Here is a 22,282-nt window from a genome sequence, read left to right on the forward strand (position 1 = left end):
CCCCGGGTGGCCTTGCCAAAGAAAAGGGAGGTAGATTATGTGCTCAGCACAGCCATGACATGAAGGCAAGGCTGATAAGCCGTCCCTTTTATGCACACAGTGTGTCATGGGCCACTTCCAGCTGCAGAAGAAAGCCTGACCTTTGCAGAGGGGCTATAAAAAGACAGCCGAGCTCGCTCCTTCTCTCCTCACAATGTATCTTTAACAAAGGAAGAGAAGTGAAGGATGTTCTTGTGTTCAAGTGAAATGTATGTGAAGGCGACTTGGCGTTTTGTCAAGCTAATGGCCAGAGCACAGAGCGACAAACAAGATGCTCCTTTGGCTGGGATGGCCTCATGTGGCCTGGCAAGAGTTGGACAGTGGGGCTGCCAGCCGAGAGGGGCATCTTTTACGCCAGCTTTCCAGCACCATCAGACTGGGGCGGGGGACGGTTCTAGAAGATGCTCGAGAACTCCAGAGCCAGGAGTCCGAGATCACTGACAAAGCTAACTCTCCAAGACTTAGAAATCACATCTACATCTGCAAGGGGCTCAAACGGATAGGTTGAAGGGCGTCGTACCCTCCAGTGAGAGCATTCCAAGCGGCCAAGGACTAAAACATCCCAGAGGATGACAGTTGCTGAAGGTTCAGAGAAAGTGAGCAACCTGTTCGTTCTCCCCATCCCTTGCAGCCTAGGGATGGGATGTGGGAGGCTCGAGTCCACAAGGATGACGAAAAGGCACGTGTTGTCAGACACCCTTGAAATAATTTCTTAAATTCCTAGAATATGCAACATTGTACTATCTCCATACACCTGGTTTATTTTTTTCCAGGGCTGGAACAGGGTTGCTGCATTTCTGTGGTCGAGCTCAATACGTTGTTTCCTGGGACCATACTGAAGGAAATAGCAGTCTTTGAATATTAGTCACACCCAGGAGGTGGAAATTAGATAGAGGGAGGTGACAAGCAGATTGTCAGCTTCCATCTCACATTTAATCATGAGCCATGTGCCCGATGGAGTCAAAGGCAGATGGGTGGCTTTCCTGCAATAAATGTTAATATGTAATTCTCCTATCCCCCCTTTTCCTCCCCCCTCCCCATCCCCTGCTCCCCTATCTTTCTGCCAAGCCGTAGCACAGGCACCTCTGTCTAGCATTCCGTGGGGTCAGAAGAGTTCTCGCATCCTGGTGCAGGCCCTTGTTTTCTCCAAGCCTTTAGATTTCACAGGCTGGTAAAATAGATTCAACAAATATTTATTTATTGAGCGATTCTTGTGCCAGGCGCTGAGGAGATAACAGAGCACAACACAGATAAAAACCCTGCCCACATTCCAGTGCCAGACGGAAGTGATTTGGGACTCTGACCTAGGATTGCCCGCTTTTCACTTTGCTAAGTTAGGACTTAAGGAGAGAGACAGACCTCCTGTGATCATCATTATTATCAATTTCTCCTTAGGAGAAGATGGTTTTTTTAACCTCCATCAGAGTGAAAGGGCATACTCTTACTATTTTTTTAAAAAGCTTTTGTTAAAAAAAATTTTTTTTAATGTCCATTTATTTTTGAGAGAGATACAGAGTGTGAGTGGGGGGAGGGGCAGAGAGAGAGGGAAAGAGAATCCCAAGCAGGCTTTGCACTGTCAGCACAGAGCCCAGTGTGAGGCTCGATCTCACGAACTGTGAGATCATGACCTGAGTGGAAACCAAGAGTCAGACTCTTAACTGACTAAGCCACCCAGGTACCCCTAAAAGCCCTTAAGTAATCTCTACACCCAATGTGGGGTTCGAACTTACAACCCTGAGATCAAGAGCCGCATATTCCACTAAATGAGCCAGCCAGGCTACCCAGGCATACTCTTAAAGGACAAATTTTTTTTTCAATGATTTTATTAGAACCTTATTATATGCAAGTATAAGTTGTTGGGATTCAGCTACATAAACAAAACCGCTTTGGGTGTGGGAGAGAGCACTTTAAATAGTGTGGACAATTTTGCTCACTTCTTTACTTAAAGAGCTGACTTCCCCTGGTCTCCCATTTTCCATGTCTTACAATGGCTCCTTCACCATGCTGAATGCTTAAAGATATGTATTATTTATACAACTTGGTCGATAACTCAAACCAACTCCTTCATCAGGTGCTCAACGGATGGTTTCAAAGTTGGAGAAACATCAGACTGTGAGGGTCAGCGAGAGACAGAATATCAGTTTCCAAGACAGCAACTTTCTACTAGATTTTGAAATGTATTTTCTTCTTTCAACATTATATTGAAAACAGTTTTCTTTTTTTTTTTTTTTTTTTTTTTTTTAATTTTTTTTTTTTTTTCAACGTTTTTTATTTATTTTTGGGACAGAGAGAGACAGAGCATGAACGGGGTAGGGTCAGAGAGAGAGGGAGACACAGAATCGGAAACAGGCTCCAGGCTCCGAGCCATCAGCCCAGAGCCTGACGCGGGGCTCGAACTCACGGAACGCGAGATCGTGACCTGGCTGAAGTCGGACGCTTAACCGACTGCGCCACCCAGGCGCCCCTGAAAACAGTTTTCAAGCATACAGAGGAACCAAATGAATTGTGCAGAGGACGCCCACTACTGCCACTTAGATTCTACCGTGAATGTTTAACTCGACTTGCTTTCTCATGTCTGTTCGTTTATCCAGCCCCCTCTCCACCCATCATCCCAGCTCGTCTTCTTGGTACATTTCAAAGACAGTGGCTGAAATCAGTACACATCACCCCTAAACACTTCACCATGCATTTCACTCCCTAGAATCCAATTTGTGTTTATGATTTTTTTTTTTTGAGGTAAAACTGAGATACAGTGAAATGCACAAGTCTGAAGTGGACTATTCAATGAGTTTTGACAAATGTGTAATCCAAATCCCTGTGCTGATCTATCAAGGGTAATTTAAACGAAATGCAATTTTTCTTCTGCTATGTGATGACTTTGAAATGCCCCTACCCAGTGAGACGAGACTCCACTGTAAATTGAACCTTATGAAAAATTCTCTTTACATGTCTTATTTTGCTCTTTTGCCCCAGACCCTGGAAAACATCCTCAGATGTCCATTTGGAAGCAATTGAGGCAGTTTGTGGGGTGGTTCAAGTTATCAGCATAAGAAGCATGGGTTTGAATCCCAGCTTTTCCAGTTTCTGGCTCTATGAACTAGGGCAAAGTATATAGTGTGCCTATATGCCTCAGTTGCCCCATCTACAAAATAAAGGTAAAGATAGAACCTCCCTCATAAGGTTGTTCTGTGTGAATGAGTTAAATGATATAACGGCCTTAATTAGAACATTGCCCACCACTCAGCAGACATTCAGGACAGGCTGACCTGTATCACCACATTGGTAGCAGGAGACAGGGAAGGAGCTCTCGTATCCGACTCATTGACTTTGTAGACAGTGGCTTTTGGAACTCAGTGATTTTATGGTCCTCTCCGTTCTGAGTCTCTCTGGCTGAGTTGGCCTTCCAGCCAGAAATTTAATGACTGTCAAAATTCTCACCATGACATCACCAGACAATGTCAGTGGGAAGTCTGTGTCCATAAAATGACTCAAACTAGAAGAACTGGAGCAGGTGGGAGATCGGGTTCTTACTCTTTAATTGTGTTGGGTTTTAGTGTAAATCTCATGGCCTTGAATTTAATATTGCGCCATTTTATTGGCATCAAATTGCATTACAGACTCATTAGCTCTCTCTTGGCCCTTCATCTCTGCCGGACCAAAGCTTTCCTTTGACTGATGTTGGTTTCATTATTCAGGACTCTGAAACAGTGTCTTTGAAAATGGAGATCAGGGAAGGACACTTTCTGGTGGACAAGCTCTGTATCGATGTAGGGATACTTTGCTAGACTTCTGAAGGAAGACTCATTCATTGTTTCTTTCATTCAGTCAGCCATTCAACAATTAGTAATTGAGTATGTGCAAGACAGTTATGGTCCCGTTTGCAAAAACTCTCACAATATATTTAAAAATACAAGCACTTATTTAGTAATCACACAAATAATGAATCACAATCAGGATAGAACTCATCTCACAGCAGCCCTTGGAGCAGATCCTATTGGTTGCCTGCTATGGCAAAGGCTGATAATTGTCCCCTAATATTTATTTCCTTTCTTTTCTGTAGTCACAAAACACTTATTTTTAGCAGGATACATGCTATCTAGGGTAATGACTACATTTCCCAGCCTCCTTTGCTGTTCTATGTGAGAAGTAAGGGAGATGATTCATTTTCAGAAATACCAAATAAAAGCTGTGCTGTCTAGTTAACAATAGGTTTACCACCTATCGGAAATATATATGAGTCCTCTACCCACCCACAATGGAGTCCCAAACCCTTACACACTTCACTTCCTGGTTCTTTTTCCCCCTTTCCATTTCGCGGGCTTATTTTCATGGGCTTTGCGATGAGCTTGAGCCAAAGAACAAAGGAGGGACTAAAAGTCTCTGTGTGTTGTCAGGAAATATACATTTGTTCCAATCAGACTACTTTTTGCCTTACACGGGCATAGGTGACATTTGGGGTAAGGCTGTAACCTCTGTGGTACTCAGCCAATGAGGAATCAGGGGAGGGACTTGCACCCTAAGAGATAAATTGTCTGCTGTAACTGCCCTGAGTGCACCTGTCCATCTGACACCCGCTCTTGCAAGACCATTGATTAAAGCCTCACTTCACTGTGCTCCGAGGCCCCACGTCCCTCCTTTGATTGAGTCAGTGGCCTTATTTCTCACATTCTATAAGGCCGTGTATGATTCTAGGACCAATTCCAATGTATGGAAGGGGGTTCTCTCATATCACCAAGCAATTGTCCAAAACTAGCTCGGTGTCCAACAACTCAACTCAATTCTGACATTATGTACCTGGAGACAGTCAGATTCCAGTCCCAAAAGAGGTCCCCTTACCACCTCACTTTGGGTGCCATTTGCAAGACTAGTTTGTCACCTGTGCTTCTGCTATGAACTGAAATGCTCCCCACCTCATGCCATGACCAGCCCTGCATCAGGGTTACGAGGACGAGGCACACTCACGTGATCTGAGACCCCAGTGGGGATTATTATAAGGATCCAAAGAAATGAGGCCACAGCCTCTCACTCAAATAGGAATGAGGTCTGGAATGTCATCCAGGCACACAGTGGCTGTAGTGTCCCAACATCAATCATTCTTGGACACCCACCATTCTTGGATCAACTTCTTATTCTCCCTGCTTCTTCCTACCCTCCCCTGACCTGCCATGGTATCTATTTTCTCAAGGTCTTTGCATATTTTTTTTCTTTAAGTTTATTTATGTATTGAGAGACAACAAGTGGGGAAAGGGCGGAGGGGTGGGGACAGAGGATCTGAAGCAGGTTCCGTGCCAACATCAGAGAGTTTGATGTGGGGCTCAAACTCACAAAACCATGAGATCATGAGATCATGACCTGAGCCGAAGTTGGACACTCAGCTGACTGAGACACCCAGGTGCCACAAGTTTTTTGCATATTCTGTGACTTCTGCTTAATTCTGAATCCCGGTTCATCATGACTTATGCGTCTCATTCAGAATCCCTATGGGAAAAGATAGGTTTGGGGCATTTGGTCACCACCTAGTAGTGGGTGGCATTGTTGCAAAGCTGTGGGGGCAGACTCCCTTGTTCCTGGCTGCCCTGGTCCAGTCACTTGAGAGTGAATATTTAGAAACATATGCATCAACTTGGCATTGCTGTGACATCCAAAGAAGTGTGATTGATGAATTTGTCTCTCTGAAGAGGATAGACCAACATGGGTGTTCTGAGCTGTATGTGACACGAGCTGTGTGATAGTCGTGCATATGAGAACCAATAGGAAATTTTTAAAGAAATGGTAATAGATCATTTATCATATATGGTTTGAGAGGCCCTGAGAAAGCTGCAGGAAAGGACTGTGACCCCAACTTCCAGAAGATTCCTCAGCCACACAGCAGAACTGGGCCATCATGGGAGCTGTTGCCTCAGCCTCCACCGGAGAGCTGCCTATGAAATCAAGGCCCAGCTGTGGGTCGCAGAACCACCCCACCTTTGCCACCAGCCATATTACCAAAGTAGGTGTCTTGGGTGGATTCTGTCCCTCGGCCGGAGAATCCAAGAATGTGTCTGGGTTTCCAGTCCGAGATGCAGAAGAAGGGCTGCTGGAGAAGGCTGGAATGGATGGCCAATGAATGCCACCGTGTCCATTCACAAACTCCAGGCTCTTTTTTTTTTTTTTTTAACATTTATTCATTTTTTGAGAGAGAGACAGAGCACGACTGGGGCAGGGGCAGAGAGAGAGGGAGACACAGAATCCGAAGCAGGCTCCAGGGTCTGAGCTACCAGCACAGAGCCTGATACAGGGCTTGAACTCATGGGGACTGTGAGATCTTGACCTGAGCCAAAGTCAGACGCCTAACTGACTGAGCCACCCAGATGCCCCCACAAACTCCAGACTCTCGTGACAACAAGCCTGATGTCCTGCTCCCCACAACTGTCACATGCCCCTCAACCTCCGTGCATTTGCACATTCTGTTGCCATTACCTGAAACGGACTCCCCGCATTCCTGCTACCCAAAATCTTATTCATTCATTCAACCCTTGCTGGGGACACCAAGTTGAATATGGCCAAGTCCCTGCTTCCAAAAACCTCATCACCTGGTTAGGGAGATAGAAATGTAAATTAACCTGCCTTTCCAGAATGCTCCCTTTCTGTGCTATAAAACACTTTACACTGTGAAAGGGAGTCAAGGACCAGGTTTAAGCACTCAGCTCTGGGGTCAGATTTGCCAGCTGTGTGACTTGGTAGAAGTTGCTTACCCTCTCTTAGCCTCACTTTCCCCATGTGTGGAATGGCCTTAATAACAGAGCCTGCCTCACTGGGCTCGTTCTGACTATTTCAGGAGATGTTGCATGGGCAGGACTCCGTCCAGGAGGCACATGACATCTATCAAACGCAATGTCCTTTCCCATCCTTCAAAGCCTGATCATATATCTTATCCCAGTCCTCATGAGCCTTCCCCAAGCGTTCGGTGAGAAATGAATCACCTCAACCCTCTCTCTTCCTCTTACTAGCATTTTCCTCCACGGGATACACCTCTGGGATATCAGAAATGCTGGGAGAACTGTGTGTATATATTTGCTGACCTTTTAAAAAAAAAAAAAAAAAAAAACAGGAGTGGCCTTAGTCAAATATTAAACAATAAAGGCTATTTTTTTATTTAATTTAATTAAAAAAATTTTTTAACGTTTATTTATTTTTGAGAGAGAGTGCAAGTGGAGGAGGGGCAGAGAGAGAGGGAGACACAGAATCCGAAGCAGGCTCCAGGCTCCGAGCCGTCAGCACAGAGCCCCACATGGGGCTCGAACTCGGGAACAGTGAGATCATGAGCTGAGCCCAAGTTGGACGCCTAACTGACTGAGCCACCCAGGCGTGCCCCCCCTTTTTTTCCCTAATTTTTAAATGTTTATTTATTTTTGAGAGAGAGACAAAGAAGACTGTTTTTAATGAAATAAGAATCAAAAGTCAGTGAAAAAGTGGCAGTTTTCTGAACCCTCCCATGCAGTGCGTCTGGCGTTTCAGTTCCTGAGCTTGAAGCCCCGGGATGTTTTCCTTCACCCTCCCCTCTGCCTGGCACAAGGTGAGAACCCATGGAGGTGTGTAATAAATTAATAATAAATGAATTTGTGTTTGTTCTGACACATACAGCAGATTTTCCAAGAGCGAAGTTCTGAGGCTTGTACCTTGTACTCTTTGGAGGAAATGAGCTATGGAAACCGATTATCGGCTGGAAAAACCGTAAGAGCGAAGCATCATTTACTCAGTGTAGTGGGGTGAATCGTGGCCCACTGTGAGAGCATCGAAGACAGGTATATATTGGTCTCTGAGCCTGGTTCTTGGCACAGAGCTCCTTAAACCCTCGAAATTTCCTAGGTGATAAGAGCGCTAAGAGTATCTTTTGCTCTAATGAGATGACTGGGGCGGGGGCTCCTGGATGGCTCCAGGATTGGGGTGGTCACCAGAGAGATCAAGCCATGATTAGAAGCTTGGAATTTTCAGCACCCCTGCCACTTCTTTTCTTTTTTAATTTTTTTTATGTTTATTTATTTTTGAGAGAGAGACAAGGTATGGGTGGGGAGGGGCAGAGAGAGGGGGATACACAGAATCTGAAGCAGGCTCCAGGCAACACAGAGCCTGATGCGGGGCTTGAACTCACAAACTGTGAGATCATGACCTGAGCTGAAGTCGGCCGCTTAACCGACTGAGCCACACAAACATCACTCTGTTAATATTCCTCCCATTTCATAGATTAGAGGGGAGATTGAAGCAAAGCGAGATAAAGAGGTTTATACCAAAACGGCGGCCACTTTGCTGTCTCTGCATGCCTGAGCCTCCCCCTTCTTCCCAAGAAGTGCTGGGACTTTCCTTGAGGGGTACCCCTCCTACAGTCCCCGTGGGTTGGGCAGGGCTTACCCCACCTCCAACTGTAGTAGTCAGTGGGGGCCACATGTACCATAGACTGGATGGTTCAACCAACAGAAATGTATTTTCCCATAGTTCTGGAGGCTAGAGGGTCCAAGATCAAGGCACTCAGGGTTCGGTTTCTGGTGCAAGCTCTTCTCCTGGCCTGGCCTACAGATGGCCACCATCTTGCTGTGTCCTCACAAGGCCTTTCTTTGGTGTGCATGTGCATGGAGAGAGACCCCTATGTTTTCTTATCATGACACCAGCCCTATTGGATTAGGGCTCACCCTTATAACCTCATTTCATCTTAATTACCACTGAAAAGCCATTTCCAAATACACTCACATTAGGGGTTAGGGCTTCAGTATATGAATTTTGAGGGGACACAACTTAGTCTATAGAACCAGCCCAGACCAGGTGTATCAGCGCATTCTCTAACTTAGTCACTTTTATTTATTTTTTTAAAATTGTTTTTGGGGAGGTGTCTGGGTGGCTCAGTCGGTTAAGCGTCCGACTCTTGATTTCAGCTCAGGTCATGATCTCATGGTTTGGGAGTTCGAGCCCTGCATCTGGCTCTGAGCTGATGGTGTGGAGTCCGCTTGGGATTCTCTGTCTCCCTCTCTCTCTGCCCCTCCCCTGCTCACTCTCTCTCTCTCTCAAAATAAAGAAATAAACATTTAAAAATAAATAGGCACCTGGGTGGCTCATTTGGTTAAACATCAGACTTCAGCTCAGGTCATGATCTCACGGTTCCTGAGTTTGAGGCCCATATCCGGCTCTCTGCTGTCAGTGTGGAACCAGCTTTGAAAACTCTGTCCCCCTCTCTCTGCCTCTCCTCTGCATGTGCGCGTTTGTGCTCTCTTCATAAGCATTAAAAATTCTTTTTAAATAAGAATAAAAATAAATAAAATTTTAAATGTTTTTTAAATTTATTTTGAGAGAGAGAGAGAGAGCACACGAGTTGGGGAGGGGCATAGAGAGAGAAGGAGACATGGAATCCAAAGCAGGCTCCAGGCTCCCAGCTGTCAGCACAGAGCCCAATGCAGGGGCCCGAACTGAACCATGAGATCATGACCTGATCCGAAGCCAGACACTTAATCGACTGAGCCACCCAGGCGTTCCATACACACACACACACACACACACACACACACATATATATATATATGTATATAAATTTTTTTTTTTTTTAATAAATTCAACTCTCAATGTGGGGCTTGAACTCGGGATTCCAAGATCAAGAATCGCATGGTCTACCAACTGAGCCAGCCAGGCACTCCTAACATGGCCACTTTTAGCATATATCTCAAGTCTATCTCTAGGCATGGCCTTTGCTACAATTTCCAGGCAAGCACAGTTCTCTCTTCCTCTATGATGAGTTTAATGTGAAGATAACATGAGGGGAGAGCCACTGCAGGAGATGGAGGAGGCCTGGCAGAGAGCGCCCCAGCTTAGAAAAAAGCAGAGTCAAGAATAGGATGGAGAGTGTCTGGATCGAACTGTACTGAAGCAGGATCTCCTGGGTATCTCACTTAACATGACACAATAAGTTATTTTTTAAATTTTATTTTTTTACTTTACATCGAAGTTAGTTAGCATATAGTGCAACAACGATTTCAGTAGATTCCTTAGTGCCCCTTACCCATTTAGCCCATCCCCTCCCACAACCCCTCCAGTAACCCTCTGTTTGTTCTCCATATTTAAGAGTCTCTTCTGTTTTGTCCCCCTCCCTGTTTTTATATTACTTTTGTTTCCCTTCCCTTATGTTCATCTGTTTTGTCTCTCAAAGTCCTCATATGACTAAAATCATATATTTGTCTTTGACTGACTAATTTCGTTTAGCATAATACCCTCCAGTTCCATCCACGTAGTTGCAAATGGCAAGATTTCATTCTTTTTTTGATTGTTGAGTAATACTCCATTGTATATATATACCACATCTTCTTTATCCATTCATCCATCGATGGACATTTGGTCTCTTTCCATGCTTTGGCTATTGTGGATAGTGCTGCTATAAACACACAAGAAGTTATTTTTTAGCTATGTTTCTGTCACTCGCAGCCCAAAGAACCCAGACTAATAGACGATGGTCCAGTGGCTAAGAGTAGTAGAGATGGGATCTGAAAGCAGGTCTCCTCAGCTCTAAGAGGCTCAATCCAGGATTTCCTGAGAAGCATCTTGGTGCTTAACTCAGGAGCCATCCTCTTTGTGCTGAGTCCCAGATGGCAGCTGAGTTCTGACATTTTTAAAGCATTCCACCTTTGCTCTCTTTAAATGGTGTTGGGAGCAGGGAGGTGCAACTGACATAAGTAAATAAAGATAATGATTTAAATAAATCCAGGTTAGCTAAAGAAATCCCGATTATTTCAGGGAGTGCTCCCCGTTATGAAACAAAACAAAGCTTCTCAGGGACCGAGGCCCCAGTGTATGTCCCGACAACACAGACAACTCCCAGTAAGTAGGTGGAGAAGGGGCTTCTTGGTCAACCTCCTGGAGTCTTGCCCCCTGGCTTCTCTGGAGCCGGATGCTGGTGTTCAAGGCACAGCTCTGCTAAAGCTGTGTGACCCTGGGCAAGGGGCTGAACCTGCCTGTGTCTCAATTTCCTCCTCTGAACAATGGGGAAAATCATAGCGGACGTTTCATAGCATTGACAGGAGGCGGGAGCGTGTGTAAAAGGATTAGCCCAATACCGGCCCACAGTTAAGTCTTCTGTAAAAGCTGCTATTGTGATTCCCAAGGCTGGCTCCTCCTCGTTCAGATCTCAGACCAAATGTCAGCCGACCGCGAGAGCTTCCATCTTCTACAGGGCAACCCCCCGCCCCCGCCCTTCTCACTCCGTCGCGCAGTGTTATTTCCTTCAGAGCATTTTCTGCTATGGAATCCTTTCTCTTTTGGTTTCCTTTTTTAAGAAAGGCTGTATGTAGGCTTTACGGAGGGCAGGGACCTTGTCGATTGCTATTGCCCCAGCTCCTGGCCTACTGCCTGGCACGTAGTAGGTACTCAGTAAATATTGGTTGAATAAGGGACTGCAGCACAGTGGCAGCGGCCGCTTCCGTGCCCAAGCCTGCCACGCCACCAGCGCCACGACTTGCTTGGCTGGGGGATGGGGAGGCACACCCTGGGTGTGAGTCCTTTTCTCCTCCTTTTCAACTTGCCAGTGTAACTTTATGTGAGCACAACTCCAGAAGCTCCCAGGACAAGGCCACCGCCCCGGAATCAGGGCCTTCCCAGTTCTGCCTTCGGGGAGGGGAACGGGGGTGGCCCGCGAGAAGCCAGTTACGAGCGCCTCCTGAAGTCCCTCCCGCCGCCCCGCGTCGCTCTAAGGCGGAGGCCGGGGAGGGGGCCGCGCCGCCCGCCCGCTCTGCGCTCGGCTCCAGACTTCGGCATTTCCTCCCCGCTAGCTGGCGCGGACTCGCCTCCCCTCGGAAGAGGAAACTCCTGGGGCCGAGTAACGGGAACAAGAGCGGAGGAGAGCGGACACGAGCGCGGAGGGGGAGCCCGGGAGTGCCGCCCAGGGTAGGAGGCAAGCCGGGCCGGGTCGGAAGCTGGCCGCGGGCGGCGCGCCGGGCGGGGCGGGGAGGGCCGCCGGGCGGGACAGAGCTCGCAGCCCGCGCAGGGCGCGGCCCGGGGCCCGGGAGCGCAGGGCGGGCCGCAGCTGGAAGGAAAACTTGAGCTGGGAGAGGAGGCCGAGCTGGAGGGCGCCTTCCCCGGACCCTGCGAGGGGAAAGCCGCCGCGGAGGCGAAGGAGACCGGGACCGCGGGGCTGCCGGGGCGCTGCCCGCATGCTGGGCCGGGGGCGCCGCCGGGGCTCGCGCCCTGGGCTGCAGGGCCGCCGCTGTCCCGGGCGCCCGGTATGTCGGTGCACTACACCCTCAATCTGCGCGTCTTTTGGCCCCTGGTGACCGGCCTGTGCACTGCCCTTGTGTGCCTCTACCATGTCCTCCGGGGAAGCGGGGACGACCGGGCTGAGCCCCCCGACGGTGCGGACGGCGGCTTCCCGCTGCTCAAGGTGGCCGTCCTGCTCCTCCTTGGCTACATCCTCCTGCGCTGTCGCCACGCCGTCCGGCAGCGCTTCCTGCCAGGGTCTCCCCGCCTGGGGAGACACTCCACCTTCTCTCCTAAACACTTCCGAGAGCCGAGCCTTGGCATTTTGCTGGAGAGTTACTACGAGCACGAGGTGCGCCTCTCTCCGCACGTGCTGGGCCACAGCAAGGCGCACGTGAGCCGGATCGTGGGCGAGCTGGTGCGGGCTGGCCGCGCCCGGGGGTCCCCGGGCCCCATCCCCGGCGGGGCGCTGGCGTTGGCCTTCCGCGGAGACTTCATCCAGGTGGGCAGCGCCTACGAGCAGCATAAAATCCGGCGGCCCGACGGCTTCGACGTGCTGGTGCCACTGCGCCTCCCGCCATTGGTGGCGCTGGAGCCTCGGAGCCTGGGCGCCGAGCCCGCGCTGGCCCCAGCCTTCCACGGCTGTTTCGTGTGCGCGCTTAAGGCGCCGCCGGGGGCCTCCGGGGGCCACTGGCTCCGGGACTGCAAACCCTTTGCCGACGGCTTCTGCGTGGACGTGCTCGGGCGGCGTCACCTCTCCGCCACTATGGTGCTTCGCTGGTTCCAGTCGCACCTGCAGCGTTCCCTGGCCACCGTGCGCTACAGCCTGGAGGGGCGTTGTCGGGTCAGCCTGACCCCCGGCGGCCTGGAGCAGCCTCCTACCCTGCACATCCTGCCGTGCCGCACGGATTACGGCTGCTGCCGCCTTTCCATGGCAGTGCGTCTCATCCCCGCTGTGCATTTGGGCGATGGCGTTTTCCTCGTGGCACCACCGCCGCCACCCTCACCTGTGGGGCCCCTGTCGGAGCTCCCGGGAGGCCTGCGCACTGATGCACTGTGGGGTGTGAATACAGCGCGTCAGGAGCAGAAGCTGCTGAGCTGGCTGCAGGAACGGGCCCCTCCAGGTGCCTGCTACCTCAAGTGCCTGCAGCTGCTTAAAGCTCTGCGAGACCTGGGCGCCCGCGGGCTGGACCCGGCGGCCGCCACCCAGTGGGGACGCATTCTGTCCTCGTACATGCTCAAGACAGTGCTGCTGGCGGTGCTGCTGCGTGAGGGGGCTCCGGTTCAAGGCTGGGACGAGGCACACCTGGGTGAGCGGTTGGAAGAATTAGTGCAGTTCCTTAGAGACTGCCTGCTGCGACGCCATACGCTCTTCCACTGTGTCCTGGGCCCTGGTGGGGCCGCTGCCGAGGTGGGCCCACTGCCCAAGGTTCTGCGTGAAGCTGCCCCGGTTGACCTCCTGGCCGCGTTCGACAGACATGCCCGGGAACTCGCGGCTGCGAGGTTGCTGTCCACGTGGCGAAGGCTGCCCCAGCTTCTCCGGGTCTATGGGGGTCCTCGCTACCTTGCCAGGTGCCCCCCACCCCGGAGTCAGCGCACCCAGGGCTTCCCTGAAGATGAACCATAAACCTTGACAGTGCCTCCACCTGGCCAAAAGCTCCTAAAGCCAACACCCCCCACCCCCCACCCCGGGGGTGGGGACGGCAACGAAGCCAGTTTATCGCAAGGAAATGAGCTGCCACAGGTGTTGGAAAATTCGGAAGGTGACATCTGGTGACTTATTATGTCACCCCTGGCTCCAAAGCCAGTATAGTTATGGCATCTTTTTCACACCCACTAGCGTGTCCAGAGCAAGCCACAGAAAGACATCCAACCCCAGCAGCTAAGAGTTGGTCCAAATGTTGATTTGTGTGAAATGATTCTGTAGAAGGATCCAGCTTTTAGGGAAGTCCAGTAAAGGAAGCAAGAAATAGCTGCAGAGAACGTTTCCGCTGTCGGTTTTTGAGACACAGATCTCTGGCCCCCAGATTTAAAGAAGCTAATGTTTTTTTGATATAACTACTTGCTAGGTCCTGGGTTCCTGATGGTCTTCCTAAAAATCGGAATCTTTACAACTGGAATTGAAGTTCTATTCTAGGGGCTAATGTTCTGAGGAACACAGGTTCCACCGTTCAAATTAATATTCATGTATTTTTTAAATGGTGCAATCACGGGTGTCTGACAGGATTGCAAAGAATGAAGTCACATATTTGAGAGAGAGGTCGTCTAGAGTTGGTTAGAGAAACTCCCAGAGTAAACAGCACTGTATTTTGATCAGACCTTTCATTTTGTGCTAATGGCCAGTGCCAAGTTGTTGCATCTGAAAGGGAGACCAGTTCCATTTGTCATTAAGAAATGTGCAGTCTTAAAAAGCAGGCTTGCTTAACATCCCTGCAGGCATACAATGGGGTGAGTACCAGTCAACACCCATTCATGGAGAGCCTACTGCGAGCCAGGCACAGTGCAGAGTAGCAAAGAATCCATGTTTAGCACGACGCTGGTGAGGACGTAGAAACGTGTTGGGTTTTGAGGAAGATATAGTTCGATCTTCGTCTATGAAGATGACTCACCATAGCTTGCTGCTGGCTAGAGACAGAAACATGTTGGTTGGTTTGTTTGTTTTCAGCCTTTTTAACACACTCCTCTGCCCGGTGATTTCTTTCCGAGTGTCATGAGATGACGAAGAGGCAATGCGGGCTGTAGTGCCTAGGATGTGGTCAGCTCTCTCAGTCAGTGCTTGGCGATGGTTAAAAGTTCCTCTCCCATCGCCCCCCCCCCCCCCCCCCCGCCGCCCCCCGCAGCCTTTAAGTAAGTGGTCCTAAGGCCAACTTGAGGAGTAGTTGATTCAGCCCAGGTCTTGCAGGGCCTTTCGCAAAGAATTCAGTATCCTGGGTTCTGGGCTCCCTGACTGATCAGCCGAGGAGAGGAAGTGAGGGGGAGGTGAGGGGAGTCCTTGTCAGGAGTCTGCTGTTGTTTCTCTTTGGACATAAATGTCCCCAACTTGGCTGAGGTGTCAATAAGTCCACCATCCGCTTGCTTGCCGAATAGAAAATGTAACCAGTCCCACCCAGTGCTAGACTTGGGGACTTTTATTTATTATTATTTTTTTTGACAAAGACATGTACTTCCTTAGATTCTTAAAGGTAAAACTTGGAAGACAGAAGGAGCCATCTAAATGGGGCCGTTGTTCAACTTCTGAGTTGTTTTGAGGGAATTCTTTAAACTTGCTTGAGGGGACCTACTTGGCCACTGCAGGAAGTCATTGTGAATAAATGGTTGGCAGGGTATCCTCGTGGGAGCTGAGGAGACAACTTCTGTCCTTTGTCACTTTGGACTGTAAGAGAAATAGTTGCGAATGTTGCGCCTTCTCTTTGAGGTTGTTCTGGGGACAGTTCCTCTTGATGACACAAAGGTCATTCCCAGCTTTGGAGGTCAGTGTTAGGTCATAAGGTACTGCATTTAGTAAAGGGATCCGTCTACCAACTTCCTGCGAAGATATAAACTGCACAGTGTTTCTTAAACTTGTTTCTTAAACTTTTTAAAATAGATGCCAAGAGTACGTAGATCTTTATAAATATATATATATTTATAATGTTTCCATATCAGCCCCAATTCCCCCCATAGTCATTAAGTCTACTGAAGTGGGGAACAGCAAGGCTATTGGAGGGATTATAAAGCTTTAAAAACTGAATTTTTCAGATGTTTCTAGCTGAGTCAATAGGTTCCTTTTTTTATTTTTATTTTTTAAATCATACTAGTCTTTTGAAGTGTAAATCTGGTAACATTCTGTTCTTGTAGTGTTTTTGTTATTTTTTTTCTTCAGGTTAATTACCCAAAGCCTCATCCATCCTCAAGATTTTTAAATTTTATTCTTATTTTTTAATTAATGGGGCATTGTGTTTGTGAATTTTTAAAATATTAATGTTTTATTTAAGTGCCATGCTGAGCAGTTGTTCTCTGCACATGGTAACCAAAAGTTAGAGATGTCGATCAATTTTGATCAATGTTTAGTGATCCCAAACATGTACTGTGTACAAATGAAATAATATGGCATATTAGCCAGGTGTGATGGTTGTCTGAGGCACTTAAATTAAGCTCAATTCTGTATTTTATCAGGGCTCTGTCATGTCCTTGATCTGAAATGTACATACACATTTTTGGTGTATACTTGGTACTAGAGATTCATTTATGCAAATATTCTTATTCGAGAAGCCTCACAATTGCTCATGTTAAAGAAAAAAGATGAATTGTCCAGCCAGTGCCCAAAGAAAAAGTTTTAGGGAAGATGACTCAGCTGTTTTGCCCAAAGACACCCTTCAGTAACTCCCACTGACCAGTCTTGGGAGCCGTCCCGGAAGGCTCATGTGCTGAGAGAAGGAGATGTTTTTTGCAAAAAGGAAATGGAAGCTGAAAGAAGAGAGAATGGAAGCATGGAGGGGAGGGCGAAATCTGAAGAATTCAGGAAGAAGGCCTTAAGAGAGAAGTGAAGGAAGAGACGGGAGAAGGGCAGATGGTGTGGAAATCACATGGGGGTGCAAGAGGTTTGGGTAGGAAACACATTTTTAGGTATGTGCTATTTCAAACCAGGGGTCGCAAACTCAGCAGCCTGCAGAAGTAAGGCAGGGAGATGAATATGGGAAGGGGTGGGTGGGTGGTGGGGACTGTGCCCATCTTAAGTGGGGCAGCCAACGTTCAGCTCTGCTGGGAAAAGGGTAGGGAGAGGCCGGAAATCAGGATTTTCTTTCAAGTGGAACTTTCTCATTTTTAAACAAAATAATTTTAGGGGCGCCTGGGTGGCGCAGTCGGTTAAGCGTCCGACTTCAGCCAGGTCACGATCTCGCGGTCCGTGAGTTCGAGCCCCGCGTCAGGCTCTGGGCTGATGGCTCAGAGCCTGGAGCCTGTTTCCGATTCTGTGTCTCCCTCTCTCTCTGCCCCTTCCCCGTTCATGCTCTGTCTCTCTCTGTCCCAAAAAAAAAAAAAAAAAAAAAAAAACAACGTTAAACAAAATAATTTTAAAATCTTCCAAACACCATGTGGGCCGAACAGAACATTTGCTGGAGCCTGGGGGCCACCAGTTTGCGGCCCCTGCCTTACACAGTATGTATAAGGTTATATTTATTGTTATGGAGATAATGTTGTTATACATTGTTGGGGTTGTGATACTTCAAGTTCTTTTTATCTCTCAGAGCTAAGCTTTATTGTAGAAACAAACCAAAAAAAAAAAAAAAAAAATTAACATGGCCACAGATAACACTTAACTCATAATTCCCAGGAGGACCCTTGATCCTGGAGTTGTTCATTCCCAGTCACATCCTCCAATCAAACCGCTGGGGGCCAGTTCTTGGCATTTCCTTCCTGGTGAGTTGGGGCTAAACTCCTTGGCTCAGTTGGAGTTCGCAGATGAGTAATCAGGAAGGATTGCAGAAGAACTTGTTTCCTTTTTATTTGTATTTTGTTCTTATTTTTAAGTGAGTTTTTAGTAGGATCCCATACCGTGCCTTAGCAAGGATGGTTGGTGGCCATGGACAACAGAAATCCAGTGCTGGGTTTTCAAGCTCCTACTGCCAAAGAATACCGTTCTGATCAGATGTTTCTACCCCTTTCTGACTTGGGATGGGATGTCCCACCAAAACGGACATCCTAGGATTTGGAAGGAATTAACCTAACATGCTTCCAAAGTATCTCTTTTAACCTCACGGAGTAAGTCACTCTTTCTGTAAAATGTGGCTTTTGACCTTGGTGAAGACTTAACTTATCCCTACCTACAGGGAGGAAGGCTATGACTTCCTTCCCCAGTAGTGGGGAAGATGAACCTCATTAACATTTCCAGTGACCCTAGAGAGGGGGGGAAAAATGTTCAGTGTTATCATCTTGGTGTTCGTTAATTTTTTTTTTTTAATCGTACATCTGTTACTTAGACACTACTGTTTGTTTCCATTTATACCTACATAGCACATGATTTGGTGGAAATTTAGCAAGTATAAGTTGGGAGAGGGTGAAGATAATATGCAATCATCTATACAGAGAGAATAGACTGAAAAAATTATATATAATCTGGTTTTTGAAGTATCAGAGATATTCAGGAATATTTTTAGCACCTTTTGCTTTAAAAAAAAAATGTGCCTTGATTCAGTGACTTGACTTTAAAACATTCCTCTTATTTTATTGTTATTTTAAATGTGTATTCTGACCCCCAGCTATATATTATGATGTAGCCCATTGGCTGCAGTCATGGTGTATGGTTTGTTCCAGTAACAGAGACCAAAGAGTTAATCAAATATGATTCCGCTGCTACAGTTGTGTGATTCAAAGGAGTTTTCAATCACACCAAATTTCCATGGCCCAGGCAGTTGAGGCCAGCCATTTGTCTTCTATTTCAGGTTGGAGTAAATTTGCACTTTTAATCTTTTGGGTCATCTGGGGGGCCTTGTTCTTTTATACTTGGCTTTGTTAATAAAGGAACTTGTAGAAAACCCTGGACTGAGTGTCTGATTTGGGGAGAGCTCTCCTCTTCCCTTGGGGAGGGCATCCCATGGATGTACTGGCTTATGATTCCTTACACAAAGCTCACTTGACTTCCACCTCTGGGTGTCTGGGAGTCTTTTCCCACTCAGCAAAGCTAGAACAATTGTTCATCTAGAACTGGCACCATACACAGGTGGGAAAAGATGTTAGTTCATAGCTCTGAAGGTGTGCAGCCTGGGGTCCTGCCTTCAAGTCTTCTTCCTCGCCTAGAACCTTCTGCCTGGCTCCCCCACACACTCCCTAACACAGTTCAAGTCTTGGCCTGTAGCTAATTTATCGCTCAAGAATTTTGCTCAGAAATCTCTTAGGCCCCTGGGCCCTCTCCAAGTAGTAAACGTTTGCAAATAATGAAAAACCACCGGGCTTAGTGAAAGATGGAATCTTGGGGACGATGTAAGACTCCACAAAGCCTTGGAGCCAAGTGAAAGCTTAGAGAAACCTGCAGCCACAGGCTGATTAAACAGTAGTCGTGTAGGATACTTGCCCAGGGCAGAGGCGGTGGGTGTGTTTCATTCAGTTTTCAACAAGTAGTTATTGAGTCTTTACTGTCCCCAGTGTTGAGGACACGTGTAGAAATGACCGAGGCAGACGGGGTCTCCCTCTCAGGAACTCGCACACTAATTGTGAGAGGTTGGCAATGCAGTCGTTTCCATGCAGTGTGGTGGTTGGCGATGAGGAAGGGCTATGGAAACACAGAAGAGGGGCACCTTGTGCAGTTCAGGAGGTTCGGGAGAGCTGCTCGGAAGAAGTGGAGTCTAATGTGAGATCTAGAGGTAGGCAGGAATTCGCTAAGTGGAGGGAATTGGGTAGCAGAGGAATGTATCAAGAACAGAGATGAGTGGCTGGAAAGTGGGGGTGGGAGGGAAGAGGCTCCAGTAGCAAAGGATGGGGGCGGGGGGAGACAGGCAGGTGCCAGGAGACGGGGGTCCTGAAGACAGGGCTTCCCAAACCGGAGTGTGCAAATCACCAGGGAGACTGGTTAAATGCAGATTCTAACTCGGCAAGTACAGGGTGGGACCTGAGACTTACTTTCCCAACAAGCTCCCACATCATGGTGATGCCGCTGGCCCAGGGGCCTCACTTTGATCACAAGGTCATACATACCGCGATAAAGGTTTGGACTGATCCTGGAGATATTGGTGAAACACTTCAGGTAAGGAATGACAGGGTCACATTTGAGTCTGGCCCACTCTGGCTGCAAGGTGGAGAATGGATTAAGCAGGGGGTGGGCATTTAATTTATTTTTGCCAATGAAGTTTTATAGACGGTGTATATACTGTCTATACTGGTAGAACTGAATAATTGCAACACAACCCTGAAAATACTTACTCAGTGGACCTTTACAGAAAAAAATCGGTTGGAAGTAATCAGGCTGGAAGTCTTCAGATCCTGCAACAGTCCAGGCCTGGGCAGGGGGCCTGAGGTGGGGACAGAGAAACAAGTTGGCCTAAAGATAGAACAATGTCCTGATTAGGGCCAGTGCTTTGACACCAAGAGATGTGTCTTCAAGTCTTGTGTCCTGCATTACTCATCCTGTGTGTCTTTCTGCAAATTACCTAATCCTCTCTGAACCTTGATTCCCTCATCTATAAAATGGGATTAATAATGGAACCTCCCTCACAGGAGTGATTGAGGATTCAGTGAAATGGTGTTTAACATAATAAGCACCTGGGAAGGGGCAGTGAGTGTAGAAGTAATTATTGGAATGGAATTTTGATTTAATCTGTGTCTCCATCCTCTTCCTCTGTTTCCTTTGCTGCTCATTCTTTCTCCACTACAGGGCATGTTTCCCTTTTGTCCATGCAACCATCTCTCTATCTACTGTGATTTGGTTTATCTCTTTCCTTGATGTCCATGGCCATCCACTCGATGGAAAGCCCTCACTCTGGGTACGACAGTGGACTGATGACAAAAATGGCCCCTGTCCTCTTTCTCTTCCTGTGCCAATGTCTCCACAGCCTGTCTCATCAAGAAGGCGAGCCTTTTTACCTACCCCTGAAACTGGAAGGACTTTGGGGCTCTCTTTAGTCAATAGCATGTGGCAGAAGGGATGCTGTGCTAGTTCCTGGCCTGAGACTCAAGAGGCCTCGTCTGCCTCTGATTGTTCTCTTGGAAACCTGCAGCCACTGTGTGAATAGCCTGCTGGAGGATGAGGGACTCTGTGGCCCAATCAACCCTGTCCCTGAAGCTGACAGCGAGCTTCCTATGAGACTCGTGAATGAGGCCGTCCCAGACTGATGTGACCACGAACTGACCCAAGCACTTGAGCGAGCCTAGCCAAGACCAGTCACAGATTGGCCCAGATCAGCAGAAGCATTCAGCTGGCTCATAGCCTCTCAGGAATAATAGGTATTGTTTTAAGCCACTGAGTTAGTGGTCATTTGTAGCTCAGCAATAGAGAATTGATTTGGAATCTTAAAAAAACAATCTGGCAGTGATGCCTGGATGGCTCAGTTGGTTGAGCATCTGACTCTTGGCTTCTGCTCAGGTCATGATCTCATGGTTTCATGGGTTCGAGCCCTGCAACAGGCTCCATGCTGACGATGTGGAGCCTGTTTGGGATTCTCTGTCTCTCCTCTCTTTGCCCCTCCCCCACTTGCACTGTCTCTGCCCCTGTCAAAATAAATAAAGTTAAAAAATTAAAAAAAAACAAACAAACCACAATCTGGCATACTGGGCTGCCACTGGAGTGTGTACAGGCAGTCCTTAACTTTTGTACGTTTGACTTTCAAACAGCCTGACTTTGATACACGTGCTTGACTGACGCCCCAAAGCACCTTGCCCACAGTAATCCGGGTTTCCCTCATCAGCTGTGGCAGGAGGGTGTTGGCCTCCCCTTCAGTGGATGAGTTGGGCTAGTGTTGCCATCTTTGTGCAGATTGTTTACACAGTTGTTTGACTGTGTTCCTACATTCGCCCTTATCTTGTAAAAACAAATGGAATCTGGGAAAACGAAAGTGCTGATTCGGGTGACAAAAATGTCACAGGTCCCAAAGGTAATACAGTTAGGACACTGATTCAATGTGCCCCAAGTGGCTAAGCTTCAGCTGCAGTCAGATGCTGCCTGCTGTTGAGCTGGTGGGTGGGGTGCTCAACTGTAAAGGAAAAGACCCACCATAGTGATGAAGGGCATGCAGGAGACTGTGTCACTTAGACATAGATTAGGTCACAATTTATAAAAACCTAACCTACGGTGACTTAAACAGAGGCTTGTTTTTCCTCAACAGCCAGAGCCTGGAGGTGCACAGCCAGCAGTTCAGGGATGAATCACGGACCCAGGCATCTTTCTGCTCTGTCATTCTGGGTATTTTCACTGACCCCCCAACATTTTTTAAAATGTGTATTTATTTATTTAAAATATTTTTTTTAATTCTTTAAATTTATTTTTGAGGCATAGAGACAGCGATACAGAATCTGAAGCAGACTCCAGGCTCTGAGCTGTCTGCACAGAGCCCGTAGCAGGGACTGGAACTCA

At 47.8% G+C, this 22,282-nt stretch overlaps 1 protein-coding gene across 1 annotated transcript; it reads left to right on the forward strand.

Moving 5' to 3' along the window:
• The first annotated feature begins 11,376 nt into the window (after positions 1-11,376).
• Positions 11,377-17,235, forward strand: ITPRIPL2 (ITPRIP like 2). The gene has a single exon (XM_058710211.1). The coding sequence runs from the start codon at positions 12,272-12,274 to the stop codon at positions 13,868-13,870; it is 1,599 nt and encodes a 532-aa protein (XP_058566194.1). The 5' UTR covers positions 11,377-12,271; the 3' UTR covers positions 13,871-17,235.
• The last annotated feature ends 5,047 nt before the right edge of the window (positions 17,236-22,282 follow it).

Source organism: Neofelis nebulosa, chromosome 18 (genome assembly GCF_028018385.1).
Source record: "Neofelis nebulosa isolate mNeoNeb1 chromosome 18, mNeoNeb1.pri, whole genome shotgun sequence".
NCBI lineage: Eukaryota > Metazoa > Chordata > Mammalia > Carnivora > Felidae > Neofelis > Neofelis nebulosa.

Coding starts and splice junctions, on each gene's coding strand:
- ITPRIPL2 (XM_058710211.1), top strand. CDS start 12,272: ATGTCGGTGCACTACACCCTCAATCTGCGCGTCTTTTGGCCCCTGGTG.